The sequence below is a fragment of the Papilio polytes genome, unplaced genomic scaffold (assembly GCF_000836215.1).
Source record: "Papilio polytes unplaced genomic scaffold, Ppol_1.0 DF822178.1, whole genome shotgun sequence".
Classification (NCBI taxonomy): Eukaryota; Metazoa; Arthropoda; class Insecta; order Lepidoptera; family Papilionidae; genus Papilio; species Papilio polytes.
In genome coordinates, this window is record NW_013527026.1 from 2,862,368 (window position 1) to 2,887,035 (window position 24,668).

At 33.5% G+C, this 24,668-nt stretch overlaps 5 protein-coding genes across 6 annotated transcripts in view; 3 read left to right on the forward strand and 2 right to left on the reverse strand.

Annotated features, from left to right (window-relative positions):
• Positions 1-147: 147 nt before the first annotated feature.
• Positions 148-7,451, forward strand: LOC106106741 (acyl-CoA Delta(11) desaturase). 2 transcript variants are annotated; one of them, XM_013287388.1, is made up of 7 exons: positions 148-219; positions 3,602-3,781; positions 4,262-4,392; positions 5,149-5,354; positions 5,580-5,765; positions 6,441-6,547; positions 7,221-7,451. In XM_013287388.1, the coding sequence occupies exons 2-7, from the start codon at positions 3,604-3,606 to the stop codon at positions 7,424-7,426; spliced, it is 1,014 nt and encodes a 337-aa protein (XP_013142842.1). In that variant the 5' UTR covers positions 148-219; positions 3,602-3,603; the 3' UTR covers positions 7,427-7,451. The 2 variants fall into 2 exon arrangements, with proteins under 2 accessions (XP_013142842.1, XP_013142841.1); XM_013287387.1 differs by lacking the exon at positions 148-219 and adding an exon at positions 2,773-3,060.
• Positions 7,452-8,149: 698 nt separating this feature from the next.
• LOC106106414 lies at positions 8,150-13,856 on the reverse strand. The gene is made up of 10 exons (XM_013286993.1): positions 13,376-13,856; positions 13,057-13,225; positions 11,841-12,010; positions 11,194-11,755; positions 10,320-10,509; positions 10,064-10,234; positions 9,687-9,904; positions 9,342-9,553; positions 8,972-9,123; positions 8,150-8,273 (listed from the first exon to the last, which is right to left on the reverse strand). Exons 2-10 carry the CDS (start codon positions 13,223-13,225, stop codon positions 8,150-8,152), a joined length of 1,968 nt encoding a protein of 655 aa, XP_013142447.1. The 5' UTR covers positions 13,376-13,856.
• LOC106106740 (acyl-CoA Delta(11) desaturase) lies at positions 12,714-17,037 on the forward strand. The gene is made up of 6 exons (XM_013287385.1): positions 12,714-12,928; positions 14,481-14,784; positions 14,881-15,011; positions 15,618-15,823; positions 16,272-16,457; positions 16,592-17,037. Exons 2-6 carry the CDS (start codon positions 14,484-14,486, stop codon positions 16,830-16,832), a joined length of 1,065 nt encoding a protein of 354 aa, XP_013142839.1. The 5' UTR covers positions 12,714-12,928; positions 14,481-14,483; the 3' UTR covers positions 16,833-17,037.
• A 1,095-nt stretch (positions 17,038-18,132) lies between these two features.
• On the reverse strand, positions 18,133-19,918 carry LOC106106496. The gene is made up of 3 exons (XM_013287077.1): positions 19,696-19,918; positions 19,318-19,427; positions 18,133-18,902 (listed from the first exon to the last, which is right to left on the reverse strand). The coding sequence occupies exons 1-3, from the start codon at positions 19,763-19,765 to the stop codon at positions 18,393-18,395; spliced, it is 690 nt and encodes a 229-aa protein (XP_013142531.1). The 5' UTR covers positions 19,766-19,918; the 3' UTR covers positions 18,133-18,392.
• Positions 19,919-20,180: 262 nt separating this feature from the next.
• Positions 20,181-24,668, forward strand: part of LOC106106415 (E3 ubiquitin-protein ligase TRIM9) — a 7,541-nt gene continuing 3,053 nt past the window's right edge. Inside the window, exons 1-5 of the mRNA XM_013286994.1 lie at positions 20,181-21,101; positions 21,202-21,297; positions 21,374-21,607; positions 22,740-22,887; positions 24,631-24,665. Coding sequence (XP_013142448.1) covers positions 20,418-21,101; positions 21,202-21,297; positions 21,374-21,607; positions 22,740-22,887; positions 24,631-24,665 — 1,197 coding nt within the window. The 5' untranslated portion in view covers positions 20,181-20,417. The remainder of the gene's footprint in view (positions 21,102-21,201; positions 21,298-21,373; positions 21,608-22,739; positions 22,888-24,630; positions 24,666-24,668) is intronic.

A 24,668-nucleotide genomic window follows, 5' to 3' on the forward strand; every position in this document is an offset into this window, starting at 1 on the left:
AAGACTAGTGCAGTAATTTTATATTTATCATTTACATATGGAAATGTCCAAATTCAGAACGTTTTAATGAACCGGACAATGCCGTCGATAATACTTTATGTATTGGAATTCGAACTATCACCCACATGTTTATTAAAAAGGTACCTTTATCAATACCTTGATACAAACAGTCGTTGTATGGCCGACGAGGGAAGCAGAAGTCCCTGCTACTTCAAACAGGTGAGTGTATGTTTTATATTACTTTATCATAATTCTTTCACAGGTTCTTTGCCTGCTTATTTATTCTAATAGGCAATATGCATATGACGCCAACTTGTACCAAACTTTTTTTAAGTATACTTTATAACTACAAAAACATTCCTGCATTTTTTTTTAAATATAATGTGATTTAGTGGCAAAATTTAATCATTAAAAAGTGTCTTTTTTAAATTCCCTCGCTAAGTTCTATAACGCGCACCATTGGTCGAAGCAAGTGGCTTATCTAACATGGCGTCGCTGTGTTGTCAATATACAGTTAATTTACGTTACTTTATATAGAAATACACTCTTGAAGTATTTTACTGTAAACACGATATCAAAACCAACTTTAAAATAAAATTTAATGAATGGAATTATTAATTACCACTTATTTGTACCAGGAATGATAAAAATGAATCGATTTTTGACTTTTTGACCTTGAGATACTTTGTTGTTTTTTACGTCGAAGTGACATCTGAGCGTATATTATGAATGGAATAAGACGATTGACGTCAATTGTCGCATGTCAACTCTGGTCGCGTTATAGTCGCTCGAAAATGGTCGTAATTTCATTTTATTAGTTTTAGCTCATTGGTTAAATATTTTCGCGTTAATTTTCTTTTCTGGTTATTTTATAACAAGTAGAATCGTTTAAAAAAAGAAAAAAAATACATGCATATCCCCTATTAGCAATAATACAGTTGAAACTAATAAACATTTTTCTTAGCATACTAGAGAACGTATTTGGAATATACGCGAAATGTTTTACTAAACATTTACCATATTTAAATTAATTAACCGAAACTCACTAGAATGATATAAATTATTTCTTTACTGTAAACCTGGAGTTCCCAAACTTTTATCCTCGTACACAATACAAAGTTTTAAATTACATGTTGGTGGTTCACACGCAGGCACACCTAAGATTTTCGTGGACCCACATTTGCATCTTTTTTTTATATCGTAAGGCAAATGAGCAAGCGGCCACCCAAATCCGCCAAAATGGCGAAGCGACCGCTGCCCATAGACATTCGCAATAGCGGATGATCGTGCATCCCCGCCGGGTATCCAATGAACCCCAGGGGGTACACCTGGTCAACTTTGGGAATCACTGCCGTAAACCATTTAGACTGGAAACTCGCAAATAAGAATGCCTACACATAACAATTACTTTAACATAAAAATATTCTTATTTCGTATACATAGTCCGTGTCACCACGAGCACATGTAAAGGGCAAAATAAATGTTGTTTATTTATTTTCTTCGCCGAGTGTTTTACCGCCGTGTGTTAATGAAAGCAATCATCAGAGCATAAAATTACCTTAGGTATGTGTTAACCGCCGAATTACCAACATCGTTCCACCGGTTATCAATGTTAACGGAAATATATGTAAGCCGTCATTGTATTCAATATATATAACTCCTAAAATCGCCCGTTAATGTGTGAAATACATTATGCTAGACAAATATGCTAGGAAATCCATATATTTACTAAATATCTAAAGGAAATGTAAAACATTGAAGATGTCTGGGTACACGGAGATAGCGAAAATAATTAACCAAACAAACACGTCGAGGCAAATCATACATGCACCTATTGTGATCCCTTTCTGCACTACAGGCTAAATCTAGATATAAAAGGAAGGAATTTATTTTCAACCAATACGCACAATACCAGTGAGACTTGACTAAAACCTAGTCACTACTAAGTTAGAGTAGGTTTGTTAATTTAACTATTAAGGTATGAGTACAAGCAGACGACGATTGGTCGATCGATTATGCGTAGTTGTGTTGAATCTGGTGGATTTCTATATCAAAGTTGATTACAACTGTTTTGAATCCATTTCATTGCGTTATTCCGGACACAAATTCAAAAATTACACACAATTTAAGTGCATAATAAAGTCAAACAACAGAAATGTTACATTAGCACACAATAGCATTCCCTGATCCTTAACCCAACATTGGGATATGTTAATTGTGATGTTTAATTTTCGTATTGTTTCTATAAATTAACTCAAATATGCACGACTTAACACAAACGACCTAACACTAAACTTAGTGTTAGGTTGTGCACTCACTAAGTGTACTTAGACGTACTTAGACATTAAAAACGCGGTTTTATTTTATATTTTTATAGATCTGTAGGACGCTCTGTTATTTGTTATGATGTTGGCAAAATCGAGCAGAGAGATGAAATTCAGAAAGAATACATTAGGCTAAGTATTTTTTTTAATTCACGTGAACGGAGTCGCGATCAAAAGCTAGTATAAACTGAAAATAAACATACGATAAGGTTCCGAAGATAGCATCAACAAAACTATCACAAACGTTTAATTGTTAATAAATATTACCTTAAAAAATGACAAATCATGGCTTTTTTTAAATCTTTCCATTGAGCTCATTAATTTCATACAATTGCGGAATAAGTAATTTCTAGGTAACAAAGTTCTGCATGACAAGTCGACATGCGATTCTAAGTAATTTGAGAGCTGACAATGTAGTTACATTGTATTCTACTCAGTAAAGTACCGCGTCATACAGTTGCTGATTCAGGCAATGAGCCAACGCATTTATTGTTTATTCTATTCTATTTCTTGTTTATGGCTCTCCCTCAGCGGATTGGGCTAGTGTCGAAATTTATTGTTTATTAAGTATTCGTTTTTTAAATACTTGTGATTGGTAGTGTATTAATTTGTTGTTCAAAATAATATTCTGTAAACATAGGAATGTTGCCAAGTTCCTTAAGCGTTGTTGTTGTATAAAGCCAGTAATATAAGTGACGATAGTATTCTTGTTTTTTAAATCTTATAAATGTCCAAGGTAAAGTTTATATTTATTTACCTTTATAATTCGCATAAAAATATTTGCGGTTATACTAACCTTTAGAATTTTATTTACATATAGCATTCTAGAATTAAGCAATCTAAGGGCTTTTAGAACTGTTAGATTTACAATTGCGTAATCTAATAAACGATTTAACCTAAAACATTTCATTGTAGAAATTTCGTTATACAGTAAGTCAACGTTATTTTTGAAGAAAATTATGAATTGTTTAAAAGGCTGCTTAAGGCAACTTTAAGGTTATAATTTCGATTATAAAATATACATTTTGTATAGATATAGATGCATTTTAGTATTTGAATAATGTTACGGTATGTTACCTCGTTGGCAATCTTAACAGATTTCAGTTAAATGAAGTTAAGTCAGAGTTAAGTGAACTCTGCTCTATCAAGTAGTATAGTAGCCAGATTATAACATCTAAAAGATTTTTAACATGCACATTTTTTATCAAAAACGAAAATATACGATCTATTGTAGATAAAGAATTTTTTAGTATTAAATATTTTTCCCGCCTTTACAGAGATGACGGAGGTAAACGGTGAAACGTCAAAGAATGGTTCAAAGAGTGAGCTGTCAAAGTTGAGCAAAAGCCGAGAGGCTGATTGGCCCGCAGTACTGTTCTTCATACATATACACCTTCTATCTATATACGGAATCTGGCTACTATTTTTTGAAGTCAAATGGATGACTGTGTTATTATGTAAGTGATCACTGAGTTCTTTTTTAATTTTTTAATGTAAATGTAGTATACAAGGTGACGTAAATCTTCGAAACTAACTTTGCGTCACGAGTATCGCTTAGCTTATCGCGCCGTTCACCCAATATTGAATTATCCACACGACTCATTCAGGTAAATACAGGCATACCGACTACTTATCAACTGTATGAATTTACTCCGCCGTCTTGACGAAGCGACTTCTTTAACAACGATCTTGAGTAACAGACTGGGAGCGACTGGCATTGGCGATGATAATAATGTGGACGCGTGTCTGTTCGAACCTCTATACTATTGTATTGCGTAAATCGTTTAGCAACATAAATCGTCAGGTTTCAAATTTACATCGCCTTGTGTACGAAGGGCCTAAAGCCTAAATTTTCTTTCAAAATCCGAAACAATTTATTTTAAAGAATGCATGTAGTGAATGATCACGACTCCAACTAATTAATATGCATGTTTCAGTGGTAACACTGACCTCGCTCGCAACGCTTGCAGTGAACACAGGCGCACACCGGCTGTGGGCACACCGCACCTACACTGCCACTAAAGAATTAAGATTTGTCCTCATGCTTCTACACACGTTAGTTGGACAGGTATATTTCAAATGAGATTTTAAAAATTATTGCTATACTAGCTTTGGCCAGCGATTACGGCCGCGTGGAATTTAAAAAAATAAAAGTGAGTAGCCTATGTGTTCTTCCAGATTATACTCTACATCTATGATAAATTTCATCGTGATCCGTTCAGCCGTTCAAGCTACAAACTTTAATATTATTAGTAAGGTTACTTACTAATAGATTAATAATATTAGTAAGATATAAAACTATTTGCAATAGTATTTAATAGTGGTATTAGTCGTAGTATTGATGATCGGAAGTACTTTTTTGTATGTAAAAGTTTGTTATTCGCTTTTCTTCAAAATAGATAGTATCAAAGTTATTTACTCCATTTAGGTAATGTCTCCTTGTAGATTAATTTACATTCATTTCATTATTTACACTTAGCAAAAGCACTACTTTAACTATAAGGGATGGCGGCGGTGCAGCTAAATAAAACACACTTTTCACAAACAATGGGTGCGCACAGTTCGGTTGGCGGTCCACGTACAAGTTATATGCCGACCACCCTCAAATCTCACTTTATTTTTTTCACTTAAAAACTACCAACTGTTTTTACATTTATCTCGGTAGAAATTAGTAGTTTATTTTTAACAAAAATAATAAAATGAAAATAATACAAAAAAGATAATAAAAAGCTTTTAAAATTCTATCATCAACATTGACTTTGGCATGTAAATAGTTATATTTTTTATAAGTAGTATTTTTATATCACATCAAAATTATTTTCAGGGATCAATATACAGCTGGGTGCAGTACCACAGACTGCATCACGCTCTCTTCGGGACAGATGTAGACCCATACGATCACAAAAAGGGATTCCTTTATGCTCACATGCTGACACGCTTAAAGAAACTTAGCCCTTATCAAGAAAAACTTAAAGAACAGATTGATATGTCCGACATAGAAAATGATTCTATAGTGATGTTTCAAAAGAAGTAAGACTGATCAAATTTTTAACAATCAGCTTAACCCGCTGTTAACCTTTTGGTAGCCGCTGGGTATTAACCGCGAACAATCTTGAACCTTAGTACATAGTGTTATAGTTGCTTTTTAAATAGCAGAACACTAAAACACACGCTGTGTTTAAAGTTTTTCTGAAGATAGTTCTAAAATTTATCAGCTAAGGAATAATAAATATACACCTAACTACAAATTTTCAGTTTCTACTGGTTGCTGTACGCAGTTTTATTCCTGCTACTGCCTCTGAACGCACCGCTAGAGTATTGGGACGATTCTGTTATGAGCGCGGTATTCGTGATTGGATTTCTGCGTTATGCATTAGTATTGCACGCGTCTTGGCTCATCGAAAGCGGATTCTGCATCTGGGGTCTCGAACAAAACGATAAGTTAATAATTCCTTGTAACATAATAGTTATAAGTTAGATTCAACTAAAGCCGGCTACACATTTTTGGTTTAATCTGAAGAATCGTCAGAGTGTTCGTTCATGTCGTGTGAAAAACAAAAGAATTTGCAGTTAAAACTAAAGGTGTGTGGCTGGCTTAATACTATACTAATCTATGAATTTTACTATAACGGTGTATAACCAAAACAACGCTTCCCTTCCATTCCGTATGAAATAGATATAACTAGTTATTTTATATGAATAATAAAAATGTGAACATGTACGAATTCGATTAGTAAATATTAATATGATAATGCAGTATGCTAATTTGTATGATCATATATTGTAACTGTTTTAATAACCTTATTTTAGCATGTTAATATTCAATGTCTAAAATCAAGAAGCGACAATGATTTGTCTCTTAGTCCATCTTCCACGTGGAGTTAAAATATAAAAAGACTAGCTTTCGCCCGCGACTCTGTTCGCGTGGAATTAAAAAAAAGTGAGTAGCCTATGTGTTCTTCCAGACTATCCTCTACATCTATACCAAATTTCATCGAGATCCGTTCAGCCGTTTAGGCTACAAACTCTAACAAACATTCATCTAAACTTTTGGATTTTTAATATTAGTAAGATGAAAAGTATACCAACAATATGTTAATCAGTAAATATTTACAGGTACCCATCAGACTCAAACTCGGTATTCTTCCTCAATAGATCTTTTTGGCCACATTACCATTATCTTATTCCTCGTGATTATAAATCTGGAGAATATGGTTCATATGGTAAGTGTTTGTCTACTAATTTTAGCGTCTAAGGATTCAATTAAACAAAATAAATCTGACTGAGGGTACGCCTAAAACGCATTGAAGAACGATTTGAATATGATATTACCGAAACCCAGTAGCTTACAAATACATTGAACACGACACACGATACAATAAAACGAACAAAAATACCATCGCCGCGGTCAAGTCAAAATAAATAAAAAAATAAAGTACAAACAAGATTGTGCAATCGTGTTTTTGTGGTTATCGTTAAGATAAATATTTGATTGTAAATATATTAAGTATTCATATTGTTGATACAATTATGTCGTATATCTGGATCGAAACCACTTTCATCGAGCATACAAACATTTTTGTGCCTAAATTGACACAAATCAAATTAAAACCTATAATAGCATATTAATAATTCAGATAAAATAAACAGTTTTATGACTATAATATATTCCACTGTATTCATAAATAATGTTGGTCTGTCTTTGCTTGAATACATGTTTAAAGTAAACTGTATTAATTCGAATTCAAATATTGAAACACGAGATTTATGTTTGTTGTGATATTTAATATTCTGAACATTTATTTTCCAGCATTTTAAGTTTAGTGTAAGAATATTAGAATTGCAATTCATGTCGTTTAAACATGAAATGTTCCAGCTTTCATTTTTCATTTTTAGATGCAGGTTGTTCGACTGCATTTATTCGAGTATGGGCCGCACTTCGTCTAGCCAAGGACTTACGCACAATGGAGTCAACAACAGTACATGCGGCGCTGGCCGAGACTATCAAAACTAAGAAACCATTAAAACTCTGCCTTCAAGAGGCGACAAAGCAACAACGCTTACCTGAAGATCACTATTTAAGACAAGATTTTGCAAATTAAATAATAAAATTAATAATTTATTAATGTCAATATTTTTCATTCGAAAAATCTTATATGTATTATTTACAACTACAATACACAAACAACATAAACCTACACATCAGTGCAAAATTGCCTATTTCTTTGTCAAAATGCCACCCTAACAGCTAAAACTAAAGCACTAACCTTGTCATGGTTTACAACAACTTAACTATTTGAAAATATTTTCAGCGCGCTTAAAGTATCCAATTACATACTTCTTTAGTTGACAGCGTTTGTACCAACAGTATTCTCCGATTCCTAAAAATGATAAGAAAAATATTTAGTTTTGTAATTAGTCAAATTTTCTTTTTTATATAAAATTTACAGAAATTGGGCACTTACTTATCACTTCTGTTAGTCGTACTAACCAATTATTATAGAAGCAAAAACTCCAAAGAGAAAAACAAGCAGAGCAGATCGGACATCAGCGGCGCGGGGGGAGGCGAAGCGCGGTGGCGGCTCGCACGTCGGCATGGCGGGCACCAAAGCTGTCTGCAGCCGCGCCATCACTCCCGCACCGCGCAGCTGCAGCAATCTGACACAATACACATAACATTAACTACCCGTATCCAAATATCATGTTTGCGTATATGTATAGGAAAAGAGAATATAAAGATATGCGCCCCAGATGCTACAACGGAAATCTGTTTTAGATACAAACTGCCTATAGCGGCTATATCTCTATGCGTTATTTCAGACAACCTACCTGACTAATATAGGCCGTGCGTACGGCGAACCTTTTGATAGTGGGAATGCCAACTGAGCTCGCGTTGAAGGTACTGCCAATTCACGTAACGAACACCGTCCGCGTGCCTGACTCAGCGATCTGTAGCAATACTCGTATTTTTAAAAAAACAATTACTAACATGGTAAGTGCAGGGTATTTGAGGGTAATCTCTGTTGCATTTAAAAGAGAAACTGAAGAATAAAAGACTTTAAACCCTCGATATTTTAGTCGAAGATTACAAATTACAGGATAGGTAATGTAACTATAAAGTTTAAGCTATCACCTTAAATTTGCCATATGTTATCTGGATTTTATAGATATTCAAGGACAGCGATAGTTTCTTTATGATTACATCTTACAACAAATGGTTTGGTAAGAGTATAGTGACAGATCATAGATTTTAGGTACTTAACCAAATGGAATGAATCTCAAAATCTGCTGCAATCTCATTTCTATAATTTGCTAACAATGCTCATTTTCAGAAAATTTAAAATACGGTCTAGATTTCGAAATGGATGCGATACATTAGCAGATCATCGGTCAATACCGTTATCTCGATAAATATGGACCAACAACTGAATCTCTTTGTATGTATATTTGGAATTTAGATCACGTAGCCTTGTATTTTGCAATTTGATGTACGCGATGTCTTACGTCATACTGATATCGTTTTATATGAAATATACAGCAACGAAAAATAATAGCATCCGTCGCATTACTTATACAAAACACTACAGAAAAGTTCAGTTCAAATAAACATCAGAAATTGAATATAACCTCCAAGTGAAAAACCATACCTTAACGTTTTTCGTGCTGCTCTTTGTTCAGAGAAAAACGCATAATCTTGCTTTGCTGCACGGAACAATCCTTCTTCTGCAGACGACACAAGATTTTCAGCTTCAGAATAGCCGCGTATGTAGAATGCGTTCAGCTGAACGTCTTTTGTAGACTTTAACAGAATGAAGATTATTTTCAGAAGATTACCACTTCAAGAGCATCTGTCCAATCTTTAACACTACACAGCTTTAATACTTATACTATGGAGTTATAACTTAATTATGGATAAGAGAGTACGGAGGAAAGTGGTATATGATGCATATTTCTTAAATAAGATAAATAGGCATACTGCAGTGGACGTGACATTATTTAATTACTAAATCCACTTACCATCAAATACATTTGATCCGGACCATTTCGAATATAACCAATTTTCAGGTCAGATGACTGGAGTACAGCTGACACTGTATCAACACTGGCAACTCTCACAGATAACACTGAAGTTATAAAAGCTGCATATGAATTATACGTGACCAACGCAAATAGGAGACAGACTATCAGCAATATGCTTGCTGCGGGATTTGATGGAGTCGAAGAACCACCTGTGAAGATATAACAATAATGATTAAACTGTACAATGCATACAAAGCTATTTCAGATAAATAATATGCAACCCTATCATGTCGAAATTCTGCTAATGACGTCATTTTGTTACACAAACTCAACAACACAGACCTTGTTGACACAATATTCCAGTGGACCAAATTAATGCCTCTGTAAATCCCATCGACCTGCAGTTAGTCACGGAAGGCGCCAATTTGCTGATGACGTAAATTACAATTGTTGATACAATACCAATCGCGAACACACATCCCAGTAAGATAGGATTAAACGGCGCCAAGAATATGTCCCGCACTGATGTAGTTTCTTGTTCACGAATGTAAATATTAAACCTGTAATTTTGTATCACATATGATCTTACATACAAAATAGTATGACATACCTCAAGCATATCATACTATTTTGAATGAAAAATATGCATCTATTAAATAAATGCGAGTAAAATTAAAAATCATTTTGAAAGACAATATAGGTAAATAATTATGCTTCACATTGTTTCCGCTAGAGGGAAGATAAAATCCATATTCTGATTTCGGGAACCGTGTGACGTCACAGGGTCTAGCGCTATGTCTATAGAGTTGTCCATTAAAGCTCCCAGTAGACCAGTCCAAGTACCTTCATACGTTTGAAATCCTAATTTACTGTAGTATTGCATATAAGACCTGTAAATGTTATGGAGGTTAAAGCGACAATTTAATTATATGTCCATTTACTTGTGCTGTGATTTCAAAAACTAATAAAACTCACGTCGCATTAAGTCGATCGGTTAGAAAATAAAGGACATCGTTAAATAAACTCGTGTCTATGTCTTTTGCTTCAACACCTTCTTCAGAAGAATTACACGAACCAATTCTGAAATGTTCGCCTACGAAGTTACGAGCTTCGACGGGGTGCGGCGGTTTTACTAATGACATTGAAAGATTTCTGTCCCATATTCCTGTAACATTAAATAGTTTATTAAATAAATAACCGCGGGATTTCACTGTGGATACTCTCATCAAAAACACATCATCATGTCCGAAATTCTTTCTCAATATCTTCTTCTTTGTTGCTAATAATGACTTAAAAAAATTAAGTAATTAACTAATTAATACAACATTGTTATTAGCTACTCGTTTTTTAAGATCATCAAGAATGTTTTTCTTCAATAAATACAAATTCAATTACATCAATGCAGTAATGTAACACCTTCGCACGAAAAATCACACTCCTAGCGGTTTCTGTATTTGATAACAAAACACAGCACAAAAGAATACGTAGACAGTATGTTTTCTCATTGTGGATGGAAACCTTATAAAAATATAGAGTAAAGGAAAATGTTTTTGTAACATAACTGTATAAAAAATCAAACAAAAAAATGGGACCTACCGGCAAGCACTACCTTTCAGATAAAAAAAAAGTAATTATCAAAATCGGTTACTAGCGGCGGAGTTATAACACACATAAAAAGAAATTTTAGAAAACATACAGACGAATCGAGTACCTCCTTCTTTTGGGAAGTCGGTCAACAATAGATTCGGATGAATTAAATTTACCCCTATCTGATAAATTAACCATATCATTGTTTTAGTTAAAGCATTTTTAAAAACAATGTGTTTTAAATACAATGAGGTTAACATACCTAAAGGACTTCCATATAAAGATCCGTTTATACGCACTTTAAAATATTGCACAAGATAAAATATTTGGTAATTATTTGTCTTTTTTAAATTCAAATCAATCCCACCAGTTATGTTAGAGAATAAATTACTTATATTAACTGTATAAAAATATCTTGAATAATTATAATATACGGATCCTGAAGCGAGTAAAGGTAAATATCTATTACCGCTTTTATATGTAGTATTTCGTTTCAAATCCTTAAATCTTGTAAACCTCTGGCGGACATTTCCGTAACGATTTTTCGTATAATCCGAATATTTACTTCCATTACGTTTGTTGTATGAAGTTTTTGATTTATTGGTGGATCCGTTTTCATCCATTTTATATCTAAAACTATTATCGCATAATCCAATATTTTTATTTCCAAATCTCTGTTTGTATATGGGATATGCAACAACGATATTTGCATCGAATCGTAAGGCAGTCTCGTTGAGTATATTGTGAACATGCTCGTAATCATTGTGCGTTCGAGCCGTGATCAACCAATCAAACCAAGCTTCATTCATTCCAGTATCATGTAACTGTAAACAAATAACGTTTTATCTCACATTTTCTTAAATCAAAGACATTCAAGACAAATATAAGCATCTACGCATATGAAATTACCTTTTTAATATTAATATCAAAGCTGTTAGTTTCATTGTGTTGAAATGTTGGTAAAATAACCGCAACTCCCAATTTAGATGTAACATTAGGTTTCTTTGTAACATCAACTGCCGTCGCTATTCCATTTAGTCCCAAACATTTAACTAGCCGAACTGCAGCCCAGTCACAACCTTCACAAATTAATATACAAGGAATTGTGGTAAATATACTTGGAATTGTGGTCTTGGATGAAATAACTTAAGGAATTGCGTATGAAGCGTCAAAAAAACAGTGTTATAGGTGTTAAAACAGTATTCCAATTATTTTGTATTAACCACATTGTTCCCAACGATCATTTATTTTACGTGCTAATAACGTATATGACGATGCGTCATTAATTAAATTAAGTAATCAGTAACCAGCAAGCAAGGTTAAATTACCACCGATTTTTTACTAATTAATGTTTTTTTGCCATACTCGTAAATTCCCTAACTTTCTTACAATGACCCCTAATAATTAACTTCAAAATAATAAACTTAATATGACTATATTATAGCAGGTGATAAGGCTAGCGAATATCAGAGAGTTTAAGATTGTGCAAGCTATATTATTTATGAATAGTAACAATTTGTTTGTTTTGTTGACATACAGCAACCTCGAAACTAACATTTACAAAGTAAACCGAGACAAGTAATGTCAAATCGATCGTTAATCTAGGATCAACACCTAGTCTCGAATCATAAAAGCAAATATGCATGCGGTATAAAAGTGAAATCGCCGAAAATATCGATCTAGACACAGCGTTTTTTATTACATATTCGATTAAGTCACATTAAAATCGAGATTAAATTAATTATTATGATAAGTTATTTGCTAAATTGATTCGTTATGAGACAGTACGTGACCAAATGAATGCGTGGTTGGTGTCGCGAAAGCATCACAGACACGTATATCAACTGAACGTGATAGTAATCAATTCCATGAAATTCACAGTTTAGTTTAGTTTAATTCAAAGGAACATTAAGATTGACTGTCCCTATTGTCAAGTGAGAAAAGTGAAGAATAATTCTGTGTGACAATTTCAGTGATAAACCTTCATATGATTGCGGGTACGTAATTAATTTCTATATATTTATCATATTCTTCGATGAATAACTCTCCCTAACGGTTACAACTGGATGTTTTATTAGTTAAAATGGTAACACAATTAGTGAAACATTATAAGTAGATAACATACTTGGTTCCAATTGAGATGTGTACAAGAGAGCTTGACTCCAACCACGCCACACTGCGTACTCCAATATTAAAGGAAAAGCATTTAATACAGATAAAGGACATCTCGCTTCTATAACCCCGGTTAAAATAATGCACACAATAATGTTTAGAAAACATACTTTGGAGAACATCTGAAAAGGAAAACATACAAATTCTAATTTATTGTAAATTCAGAATTGTACACATCTTTTTAGTTCGCATGGCTTACAATAAAATATATCACAAGTTACTTTTTTCGAAACAGGCCGCAAAAAATACAGCAAATATTGTATTTAGTTTACCTTTGACTTATCTTTAACCGTAGTCCTCGTACAACATTTCTTTAGCCTTTCATAATTTATTTAAACAAAAATGATGGTAAAAATGTTTTAGTATCTGTGTAGTGCTTCGCTATAAGAATTTAGTTACAAAGTCAGTTTAACACGCACTTTTCCTACGTATATTATTCTAAAGGAATACAATTCCACGGAAAATTGATGATATATTGTAAAGAACAAGCGTCACAAAACAATTTATTAACCAGCAGTTAATTATTAATCATGAATATTTGACGTCGCGATATTGTAAATTCTTACAGCACAATAAAGCAAGCTAAGTTAAAATGCTAAACAAAATTTAATCTCAAGATTCCTCAACTGCTATGTTAGAAATCTTAGTAATATTTTCCTCGGCTGAATACAATTCCCACAGTTAAATTGTGGTAAAGGAGTCTATAAAAATACACATTGAATTAAAAAAATACAATTATATACATTGTAATAGATGGATGTTTGACTAGTGTTGGAAAAGTGAAATTGGTTAGATGATTTCGTATAAATTCTCATTCGCGTTGAATACCACTTTTCTTCTAACTACACTTATTTCGTTATCGATTAGTTGAGTAATGAAATAAGAGTATATCAAATAATTGTCGTACTTTCTTGCCTAGCTCTCTGAAATACAGACTTTTTACTTATACTGTCAGTTTTAATAAAACAGGATACGTTTGAAAACATGTAACCATTGTTTAAAGTCTAATTATAGCCTCATAAAACAGCTACGCATGAAACAACTTATTTTGTCTATTGATTGATAACCCTTCCGATATTGTTAAGTCTGACGGAATTATAAATGGATGTTCATAACGTGTCCCGATAACACGTGAACGGGGCATACACGTGACAAATCTCACGTGTATTGAAATTAATATACGAAACGTCACAACCCATATCTTTAAGTTTAGTAACGTTTAATTGTATAACTCTGAAATCAAAGAGCTTTCTGCGCCGTTATTTTAGAGCGACGAAATGTCGATAGAAAAATTGTGTTATTTCTTTTTTTTTATTTTATGTACTTTTATCGCAGAATTAACGTACTGTATATGATCACACTTAAATTTCTTTACAGAAAATGGCATTCGCAACGATTACGAAGGTGAAAGATTGTTTGAAGACAATTAGTAAAATCTACAGCAATTACAACGGACAAGATGATTGTTCTGTTAAGATATCCAGTGTGTACGAAGAAACGCGTCCTAAGGAACCAGAATATTTGTTCCCATTACGTGAATGGGAAAAGAAAATGGGCTTTGTAACAGCAATTCGTTGGACAAGCGCTATACCTATTGTAATCTTCCATTTGATTACAGTATTATCAATAGCTTATTCTATTATTATAGGCAATATACCAAAATGGCAAACATTTCTATTTGGTACGATATACATAACTTGATCCTTATTTTAAATTCATCCATATTGCATTTATGTCACTAAAGCAAAACATAAGTCATGTAACTATTTACTTTCAGGTTACATTATGGGTCAAGTGGCAGGATTCGGTGTGACTGCCGGCGTCCATCGCTATTGGACGCACAGATCGTACAAAGCCACTTTTCCGCTGCAAATCATTCTAGTCATCTGTTATTCCGTTGCTGGTCAGGTATTTAAATAGTTATTTCGATACAATGACTGACAATAAAGATCCTTACTCCGATACTATTATCTTAAGCATCCTCGGCGGAACTACGCCTTATCTGTTCCTATACAGCGAATATTTGATAGGAATTTGGTTTAGCCAGCACACAAAAATGATTAAATAAATAAAGATTGTTATTTATTCTCATATAAACTAATATCAATACAACGGTGTATAAAAACAAGATATTATTTTTATACGATTCTAGACATGTTCTTTTTCTCTACATTCGAACAACTCAAATTAAATTAACTTATGTCATTATTTAAATACGGCCAGTCTTACACTGCAAAACACCAAATAGGTTTCACTTACAACAATATTTAGTAATTGTATAGCCAGTTTTTAGTATCGCAACAAAAATTTTAAACAAGAATCATAAGCAAGTCTTACAAGCGCTAACTGTTTCTAGATTACATTAACTGCAACTAAAATACATAGTTTATTACGCTTTCAAGACGCCTCTTACCGAAGGATGCTGAAATCTAAGTACTATGAAAATTACGCGGTTAGATATCCGATTTTAGAGCAGCACATTTTATCTTTAAAATAGTGATTTTTGATTAACAGAACAGTATTTATAACTGGGTACGTGACCATCGGATCCATCATAAGTTCTCCGAGACGTCAGCTGACCCGCACGACGCTCGTCGCGGTTTCTTCTTCTCTCACGTCGGATGGCTGATGATGAAGAAACATCCAGCCGTCATCAGAGAAGGAAGGAAGATAGACATGAGAGATATAGCTAATGATCCCCTCATACAATTCCATACCAAGTAAGTAAATTCTCACTGTAATGAACAAGATTGTGAATATCATACTTCATACTAATATTATAAATGCGAAAGTTTATATGGATGGATGGATGTTTGTTAAAGTTTGTAGCCTAAACGGCTGAACGGATCTCGATGAAATTAGGTATAAATATAGAGGATAATCTGGAAGAATGCATAGGCTACTCATTTTTGTTTTTTATAATTCGATGCGGACAGAGTCGCGGGCGATAGCTAGTCTATTATATCGTTAACTTTTTCCATCATAAAGTGGCAAACGATAAGTAGACCCCTTGGTGTTGAATGATCGCTCACTACCTAATTTCCGCAATAGGGTACTGTGATGTAAAAATAAATACGTTGCATGACCGAGAAGACGGTGAACTTACTAACGAGACATTATCCTTAACTGTTATTCTATATGAATCCTACATTCAAATCTTTGTTCCAGGTACTTTGACGTATTCAAATTTTTCTTCTGCTTTTTTCTTCCTACATTGATACCTGTGTACGGTTGGGATGAAACATGGACCAATGCTATTCTATCGCAGCCTGTATTGAGATATGCTCTAAGCCTCAACTTTACTTGGTCTGTCAATAGTTTCGCACACATTTGGGGAAATAAACCATACGACAGGTAACTTGACTATCTTGAGACCAATTTACAGTATGTTACGAAATAAGTACTGAAGTACGAACTCTAATGTAATAAGATAGTGGCATAATAAGTAATCTCTTTGTGAGTTTTCATTCTTTTATTTTTGATTATAGACATATAAGCCCAGCTGAAAATTGGGGGGTATCCGCCGTAGCGATGGGTGAAGGTTGGCACAACTATCATCACACATTCCCGTGGGACTACAAAGCATCAGAACTTGCATACGTTAATAATATTACTACAAGTCTTCTCAATCTATTCGCTAAAATAGGTTGGGCGTACGACTTAAAACAGGCTTCGCCGGGTCTCATTAGAAACGTTATAAACAACAGAGGACCAACACATCATCGCTAATCGTTGTGTTACAAGATTCAAACTGTATCGCGGCTCATAGTCTACTGCGAAAGCATGACTTCATGGAACGATGCTAGTTAGATCCGCTACGGGTGTTAGCAAGTCTTACTATAAAGTATCTCGTGCGAAATTGCGAGCCGTCATTAAGTTTGGTTGACACTATATTTTACTCTTAAGTGATACGTGACATAGAAAAATATTAAGTTCCAATTATTCGATGATAAGTATGTTATATTAATATATTTTATTAATTAATAAATGAATACCTACAAATAACACTCATTACTTATCCGATTGATGAACAACCTTGACAACTAGCTGAAGAAATCCATCTTTGGTCACTTATTACAAAATGTCTAACCGAATGTGTTACCTATTACTACGAAGGGAGTTAATTTTCTTGAATGAACTTTAAAACAGTTGTATTAGAAATATATTTAATTACAAAGTATATTTGTAGGTTTCCGAGCACATAAAATCTACATTTCTTGTTGGATTACAGCACACACATTTCTACTAAAATAAAATGTATACAATCATTTTATTTATGGTGTTCATTAAAATTATTTTTTTTTTATATTAAACAATATTTCTTACCAATAATAACCTTACGTGCAAGTTAGATTCTTTTAGACGAAACGGCCAGCATCATCTTTTCTAGACATCATCGTTTTTTTTTTTATAAAAAGGAGCATATTAGGCTTTTTGGAGCAGAAAAAACATCTAAACAGCAGTATTGCCTGGTATACAAGACTGGATTTGCAAAGCCCCTTGAAATAATTTTCGGCAAATTATCAAATCCTACTGTTGCTATTTAATTAGCTTTATTATAAATGCAAAAATATTTAACAAACCATAATACTAAAAATGATGACTTAACATTTTTCTTTGTTTACAGTTGTGCACATAGTGTTTCTTAATATAATTCTTACTAGACAAACGCCAGCAATAAAACTAAGAAGGAACTTAATCATTAAGAACTATTATCTAATAAAATATACAATGTTTTTGACAATTTGTCATCTAAAACCGCAAAGCTTGAACACTTTTTTTATGTGTTTACCCTCCTCATTCTTTCTTAATGCATTAATGCAGTGATTCTCAACCTTTTTTTTGTTGCAGCACATGTTTAACGATTTCAAAATTTTGCGGCACACAAAAGTGCATCACAGTGGTTGAGAATCATGGCCTTAATGTCTTCTTTAATACATATTTAATACATAACCTCAATCTATATTAAAAAGCTAGCTAATATTATAATATAAAAAAAAGAAACAAAATATTTTTTTCATATAGTAACTTTATGTAACATGTATTATAATTGTAAAAAAAATGACTTTTATCATCAGAAAATCAAAATATTAAACTAAATATCACCATCAAAACACTTCAATTATCCGCATGCATAATTAGTACAACAAAAGCGCCATCTTATGGCTAAATCAAATAACTTAATTTGACTGCTATGTATATGTGTACCTATAGTGCTAGTGTTAAAACTGTCGTACACAAGATTCAAAGCTAATTAAATTAAAAATCAGTCTTGAAATGTATAAAAGCTTATTTTACATTACAATTGTTTATCAATTCTAGTTTATTTGCATCATTGGCAATTTTAGGCTCTTTCACTGGCCTTGTGTTATCCTCCTTGGTCTTCCGTTTCAAACTGACAACTTTGTTTGAGTACAAACCATCACTTGCATTATCACTATTTGATACTTTTCGTTTTTTACTTTTTGTTACAATGATATCTAAATCTGAGGAGTCATCATCGAAACCACAATACTGAGGCACTGAACGGCCACTTCTAGTGGATCTTACAGGTTGAATTCTTGTGGCTTCTTCAACTATTTGTAGTGGTGGAGGCCATGCCGCAAAATTAACTGATTGTCTTGCTTGCCGATAATTATTAATTGACATCAGTTTAATGTAGACTGCAAGTGTGTGAGCTTTCTCTGCTGCAGTTAATGTGCTTGGCAATATACTCCAAGGCATTCTCCTATCTCTTACATTAAGGAACTTTCTCTTCATTTTTATTTTTGGTGAAGCATTACATTGGCTATCCTCAGACTGCAATGCAGATGTTAAAATATAAAAGTAATTGATCATTATTACAACTAAACCTCAGGACAACTTATTAGCAGTAAAAGAGATAACCACTTATGAACAATCATACTAATATTACAAATGATAAAGTTTAGATGGATGCATAGATGCATAATTCCATGGACAGACATGCGGGCGAAAACTAGTATATAATAAGAAGTTATCTATTATATTACTGTATTTTTTATTTTCTAAATCTAGTCTTTACAAGTAGTGATATGACTGGATGATTGAGTTGTAGACTAATGGTTATATTTTTTACCTTTTCTGGTAAATTAGAATAAGAATTTAAATGAACTCATTAATATCTAAGTGCAATAAGTTATTAACCATCCCTAAATGTCTGATAACTTTTTGTATTCATGCATTGACATACTACCTTTTGCCTCTGTAACTCCTCTTCCTTGACTGTTGTTTTAGAATTTTTTAAAGCCTTAATAAGATCTCTCATCTCATCTTTACTGAGGTTTTCTTCATTTAAATCAAATTCTGAAACACAGCATATGGGAATACAAAAAAAGATCTGTGGTCAATTTAAAAAGTAATTTAGACAGAAAAAGTACTTCAATGCTACGAGTTATATCTTGAAAGGCGGGCATGAATTAAATTTCCTTATACCTCTCAGATCGAATATTTGTTTACGGGAAATTATTCGTATAATTTTATTCTGTTTCGTTTCAGTTTTATAAACTATTCCATATCTATAATTGTATTTCAAACAGAAGAACATGAATAATTTTTTGTTAAACATATTTACCTGTTAAAAGATTTTTCATCGTTTTCATCTCCGAATCGCAACTATCATCGGAAGACAATACGGACTCCATGGTAATTTTATTGCAATAATTTTTATTCTTCTTAATTAGATACTCTTCCTAAATATCACCCAACGGATTATTTCTTTTGATAAAAGATTATCTCTTATTTTGTAAATAAAAAACGTCATTCATCTTATTTACCAATGTTTGCCAGCAACAAAATTAAAATAACCAATTTATCGAAATAAATGATTACACATTACAATTAAGTTTTAATACTCTAAAATACTAGATAGACTCATTGAGAGTTGAAAACATAAAAACTAAAGGAATTTAGGTCACATACAGACGCCAAACACAACAACAACAACAACAATATTTCAGTTTTATGGCAACGTGACATTCTTATACAGCTCGTTCTTTGCTCTAAAATCTCTATAAAGCACCTCGGATCATTCACCTTGCTCATGGTTATTTTCATTCATTCATTCACTCAGTCGAGCACAATTTGTCAAGAGAATTGTATTTGTCTTATTAGTTTTTTTTTATTTTATTTGCCTCTAATCAAAACTTAAACTACGAATTGTTTTAAGAAATGTTTTGATTTGTATGTTAGAACCAATTAAATGTTACGGTTGAAATCTACTACGATATTAATAACGGTGATATTATTAGTCAGTGATTGTGAAATAATACTTTATTAGATCGGAATGGACACAAAATGGAAGAAGAATTAAGATGTTTTGTTTGTAAAGAATTCTACAAAGAACCAGTATTACTGCCTTGTGGGCACGCGTTGTGTCGGGTCTGTGCAGTTGGCCTACAAAGTCATTTACCTGAGACAGACAATGCCTCGGGTACTGCAACAGACTATCAGGAGGCAGATAAGGCATCTGTTTCGAGCGAAACCGATAGTGGTGTTGTTTGTGGATCAAGACCTAATAGTTTTGCGGGAACACCGGCTGCCGCAGTATATTCATCCGCAGCTTTTAGCCTCGTGTGTCCCCAATGTAACAAACAAGTTTTTTTGGACGACAATGGAGCCGAAGGGCTACCACCGTTTCGAGTAATGCGTACTATCGTAGAGCGATTCGGTGGTATAGTAGGAGCGCCGCCTGCCGAAGAAGCCTGTCAGATGTGTGAAGGTGAAAGGCGAGCGGCCGTGGTTCGATGTGAACAATGTTCAGTGAGATATTGTGCTGGTTGTCGTGACGCCTGGCACCCTACTCGCGGTCCCCTCGCTCAGCATGAGTTGCGCGCCCTGGGAACCACTTGCTCAGATCATGGATCGCCACCAGTTCTGTACTGTAACACATGTTTAGTGCCAATTTGCCAACGCTGCCTGGCTGAGCGACACTCCGCCCATGAAACACAGCAGCTTTCTAGTGCAGCTAGAGCTCATAAGGTAACTTTAACATGGTACTAAAGTTGAATCTAACAATAATATATAAACAACAGATTCTCTATGGGTCTTATGGTACATGTTATTTATTATTATTTTACAGACTGAATTATCACAATCACTCCAGCAGCTTTCAGAACAAGCAAAAGCAATGACTGAATATATTCAACTAGTCAAAGGATCGGGAGATAAAATTAATGCAAGTATCTAGCCCATGACATTTTTAAATAGTATTTACATATTGTAAAATTAAATATTCACACCAAATTTTACAGGAATCATGTGAAGAATTAGAAAGACAAATAGATCAGGCCTGTGCAGAAGTTACACGTGCAATAGACCGTCGCAGAGATGAGCTGGTCAGAGCAGCTCGGAATACCCGTTCACAGGCCATTGCAAATATGCGCTCACTCACTTCCCATGCTGCACAGAAGTTACGTGAAGCCACTGCATTATTGCATTTTTCCATAGAGGCTCTGAAGGAATCAGATCATGCTGCTTTCTTACAGGTTTGTTGACTAAATAACTAGGTTAAAGTATTTAAACAATATGATATAGGCTTTAAAATGAAGTTCAACTATTCAGAAGCCATTACTGATTGGTTGTTGGATCATTTACTGTCTTACTTTAAAGAAAACTATGTTTTAATGACAATTATATATTTAATGTGAGCAATTTGTAGCTTATAACAAATGCAAGTGATCTGATTGTCCAATAATTTGCCATGTATCATATTTTAAATACCACAAGAATAATTCAACACTAAATATATTCATTTATTACACATATTTAAAAATAAAGTTAAAATATGATTAGACATCTATAAATTATTTGTTGTATAGATTATGCTACAATCAATACTTAAAAATAATAACATAATAACTAGGGTGTGACTGATAAGATACTATCATAATCAGATAAGAAATGTACACAAGTAAATATGTATAACTTTAATACTACAATATCTACTTATGACTTTATAAAGAGCTATCACTCGCAAGCTTCGTTAGCGCAAATTTGGACCACCTGTTACGCCATTTTGACAGCGCGGAATTTTAAAAAAGTTGCCTATAATATGCCTATGCATGTCAGCTACCCTCCAGTGAAAGTCCGACCGAAATCGGCCCAGCCATTTCGGAGATTACCTGGAACAAACGCGGCTTGCGGACAGACAGACAGACAGCAGATATATTTATGACATTATCTTCCCGAATTCTGGAATTTTTCTTTTAATATTACATTACAAACAGACACTCAAATTTTATTATATGTATAGATGAAGTTTGTATTGCTTATAAGGTTCTTTATCTGTGGAAGATACAAAAATAAAAAACAAACTGACCATTAAGAACAGTTACTATGGTTTAGGGTATTTTAATTTGGATTGTTATCTTCTGTCTTAAAGGGTTAAAAGTATTCATGCCTATTCTATTGTTTATTATGCGCGGTTTACACTTGGCCAGTACATATTGATAGTTGCCGGCCTGTCACAGATTGTATGGACGTACTGTCGCCAGTTACCGTTCACACTATGCCAGCTGATTGTCAATCCCTGTATTGAGTGCTATTGCCCAACTGGCCATCAAAGTGAGGCCAGTCCAGTCAACAGTGAATGTTTTAACAGTAATAGTTTGTTTCCAGGTGGGTAGCATCCTGTCGACTCGCGCCCAAGAGACGGCTGCGGGTCTCTGCTCGTCGCTGGAGCCGCCGCCCGCGCCGCCCGCACTCACGCTAGACATCGAGCCTGCCATACGTACTGTCAGAACTATGAATTTCGTCGAGTGCATACGTAAGAAAAAAATGTTCACTTACATACTGACAATGTTAAGTATCGTAGTAATACGTTTTTTTTTTGTCACATTTAAAATTTCATGTTCAACAAAATACACTTTCTAAAAAGTACAAGGCAAAATACAAGAAATGAAATCTTATTATATCATGTTAATTTTGTGGAATAGTAGTTTCTATTGAAAAGTGCAATTCTTAAGGCCACTAGTTGTTTATTTTTTATTGTATTCTAAGTCATTTGATACAGTTCAATGAATCTTGTAATGGCCGCCGATGTAATCGATAGCATAGGGATATCCTAATGTATTTAAATTGCAGTCTATCATTACATTCTGTTACATACATGCTACATAAATCAATATTTTCACTTATTAACACAATAATACGATTCCTAAGTTCTTAGAATGTTGAACTTTTCCAATTAGCAGAATTTTAGTTGTATAGTTTCTTTTCAAGTCCTACATAAAAAACATTCTTCCATCCTAATATTGGCATAACATTCATTTGATTATTTTTTTTAATTTATTCGTACTTTATTAATTTAAACCATGCAGATTATTAAAATGGGGTATCCATTATTTTTTTTATCTTTTTGATTCCATGTTGCACTTGAGGCTTATCTTTCGTATAAACACACTTTGCTGGTATGGATGTATGCATTCCTTTGCAAGTAACAATGACAACACTTATTATAATTGTATCTTTCAAACAAACATCTAAGAATGACTTTGTATGTTAATATGTTTAGAATGGAACTCGTATTATTTATGACATTTTATTTCAATGTGAACATAGTACTTTGAAATTAAAAGTAAAAGGATGAATTAAAAATAAGCCATACAGCTTATTGTACACATACTTTCTTTACTTTCATAATGAGACGTATTTAATACATTTGTTTACATTTTATTAAATTGTTATAACATTGTTTTATCTTTACGCAAACGGACAGCATTGGAAAAACAAATGAAGTCATCAGGTTAGTAATGTTTCAATGTATTGTTATCATGCAAATTAAATTAAATTTTTACATACAATATTATGTTGCACAACTTGAATATTAATTAGGCATACCCAAGTCAAGGGACCCATTGACTAGCAGATCAGATTACAAATATTTGCAAAATTTTCAAATATTTGCGTTCTAAATCTGTATTGCAAAATCTTTTCTTTTATTTGCGTGCCGCTAAATTTCGAAATCGTTAAATATGTGGCGCATAAAAAAAAGTTGAGAATCGCTGCTCTACATCTATACCAAATTTCATCGAAATCCGTTCAGCCGTTGAGCCTACAAATTCTAAAAATCATCCATCCATCAAAACTTTCGCGTTTATAAAATTATTAAGATGTTGTTTAGTGAGGTTCCTGAGGCATAATCAAGAGGCAAACAAGAAAAACTATAAGAGCAATTGGATTTTTAGCTGATTAATAGGAAAAATGGATTTCTTTTTCTAAATGCTTCCTTGATGTTGGCAGCTTGTAGTTCGTGGTCCCTTTCCCACATGATGATTTTTTCCAATTTATTTATCCCCAAGTTTATAGGGTGAAAATATTTAGCCTAAAGCGTGTCGTAAGTGTAGGGCATTTTATAAAGAAAGAGTTATTCAAAAATATGCTGTGATTGCTGACATTCTACTCCACGAAGTAGTGTGTGTTTACGCTTTATTATATTAGTATAGATATATATATAGAAGTATAGATGAAGTATGATAGTTGTCGTTTAGTATATGAGTGTGTGGTGCAGCGCCGGGCGCGCCGGAGATGGCTGTGGAGGCGTGCGCG

Bases quoted from the DNA above. Each gene is read 5' to 3' on its own strand.
- LOC106106740 (XM_013287385.1), top strand. From the start codon at position 14,484: ATGGCATTCGCAACGATTACGAAGGTGAAAGATTGTTTGAAGACAATT. The intron at 14,785-14,880 runs GTACGATATACA...ATTTACTTTCAG, and splicing joins ATGGCAAACATTTCTATTTG to GTTACATTATGGGTCAAGTG. The intron at 16,458-16,591 runs GTAACTTGACTA...TTTTGATTATAG, and splicing joins GGAAATAAACCATACGACAG to ACATATAAGCCCAGCTGAAA.
- LOC106106741 (XM_013287388.1), top strand. From the start codon at position 3,604: ATGACGGAGGTAAACGGTGAAACGTCAAAGAATGGTTCAAAGAGTGAG. The intron at 3,782-4,261 runs GTAAGTGATCAC...TGCATGTTTCAG, and splicing joins ATGGATGACTGTGTTATTAT to TGGTAACACTGACCTCGCTC. The intron at 5,766-6,440 runs GTTAATAATTCC...AAATATTTACAG, and splicing joins GGTCTCGAACAAAACGATAA to GTACCCATCAGACTCAAACT.
- LOC106106496 (XM_013287077.1), bottom strand. From the start codon at position 19,765: ATGGAGTCCGTATTGTCTTCCGATGATAGTTGCGATTCGGAGATGAAA. The intron at 19,428-19,695 runs GTAAATATGTTT...GCTGTGTTTCAG, and splicing joins GATGAAAAATCTTTTAACAG to AATTTGATTTAAATGAAGAA. The intron at 18,903-19,317 runs GTAGTATGTCAA...TCTGCATTGCAG, and splicing joins AGGAGTTACAGAGGCAAAAG to TCTGAGGATAGCCAATGTAA.
- LOC106106414 (XM_013286993.1), bottom strand. From the start codon at position 13,225: ATGTTCTCCAAAGTATGTTTTCTAAACATTATTGTGTGCATTATTTTA. The intron at 12,011-13,056 runs GTATGTTATCTA...TAATTTGTGAAG, and splicing joins CACATCTCAATTGGAACCAA to GTTGTGACTGGGCTGCAGTT. The intron at 8,274-8,971 runs GTATGGTTTTTC...GTATTGCTACAG, and splicing joins GCAGCACGAAAAACGTTAAG to ATCGCTGAGTCAGGCACGCG.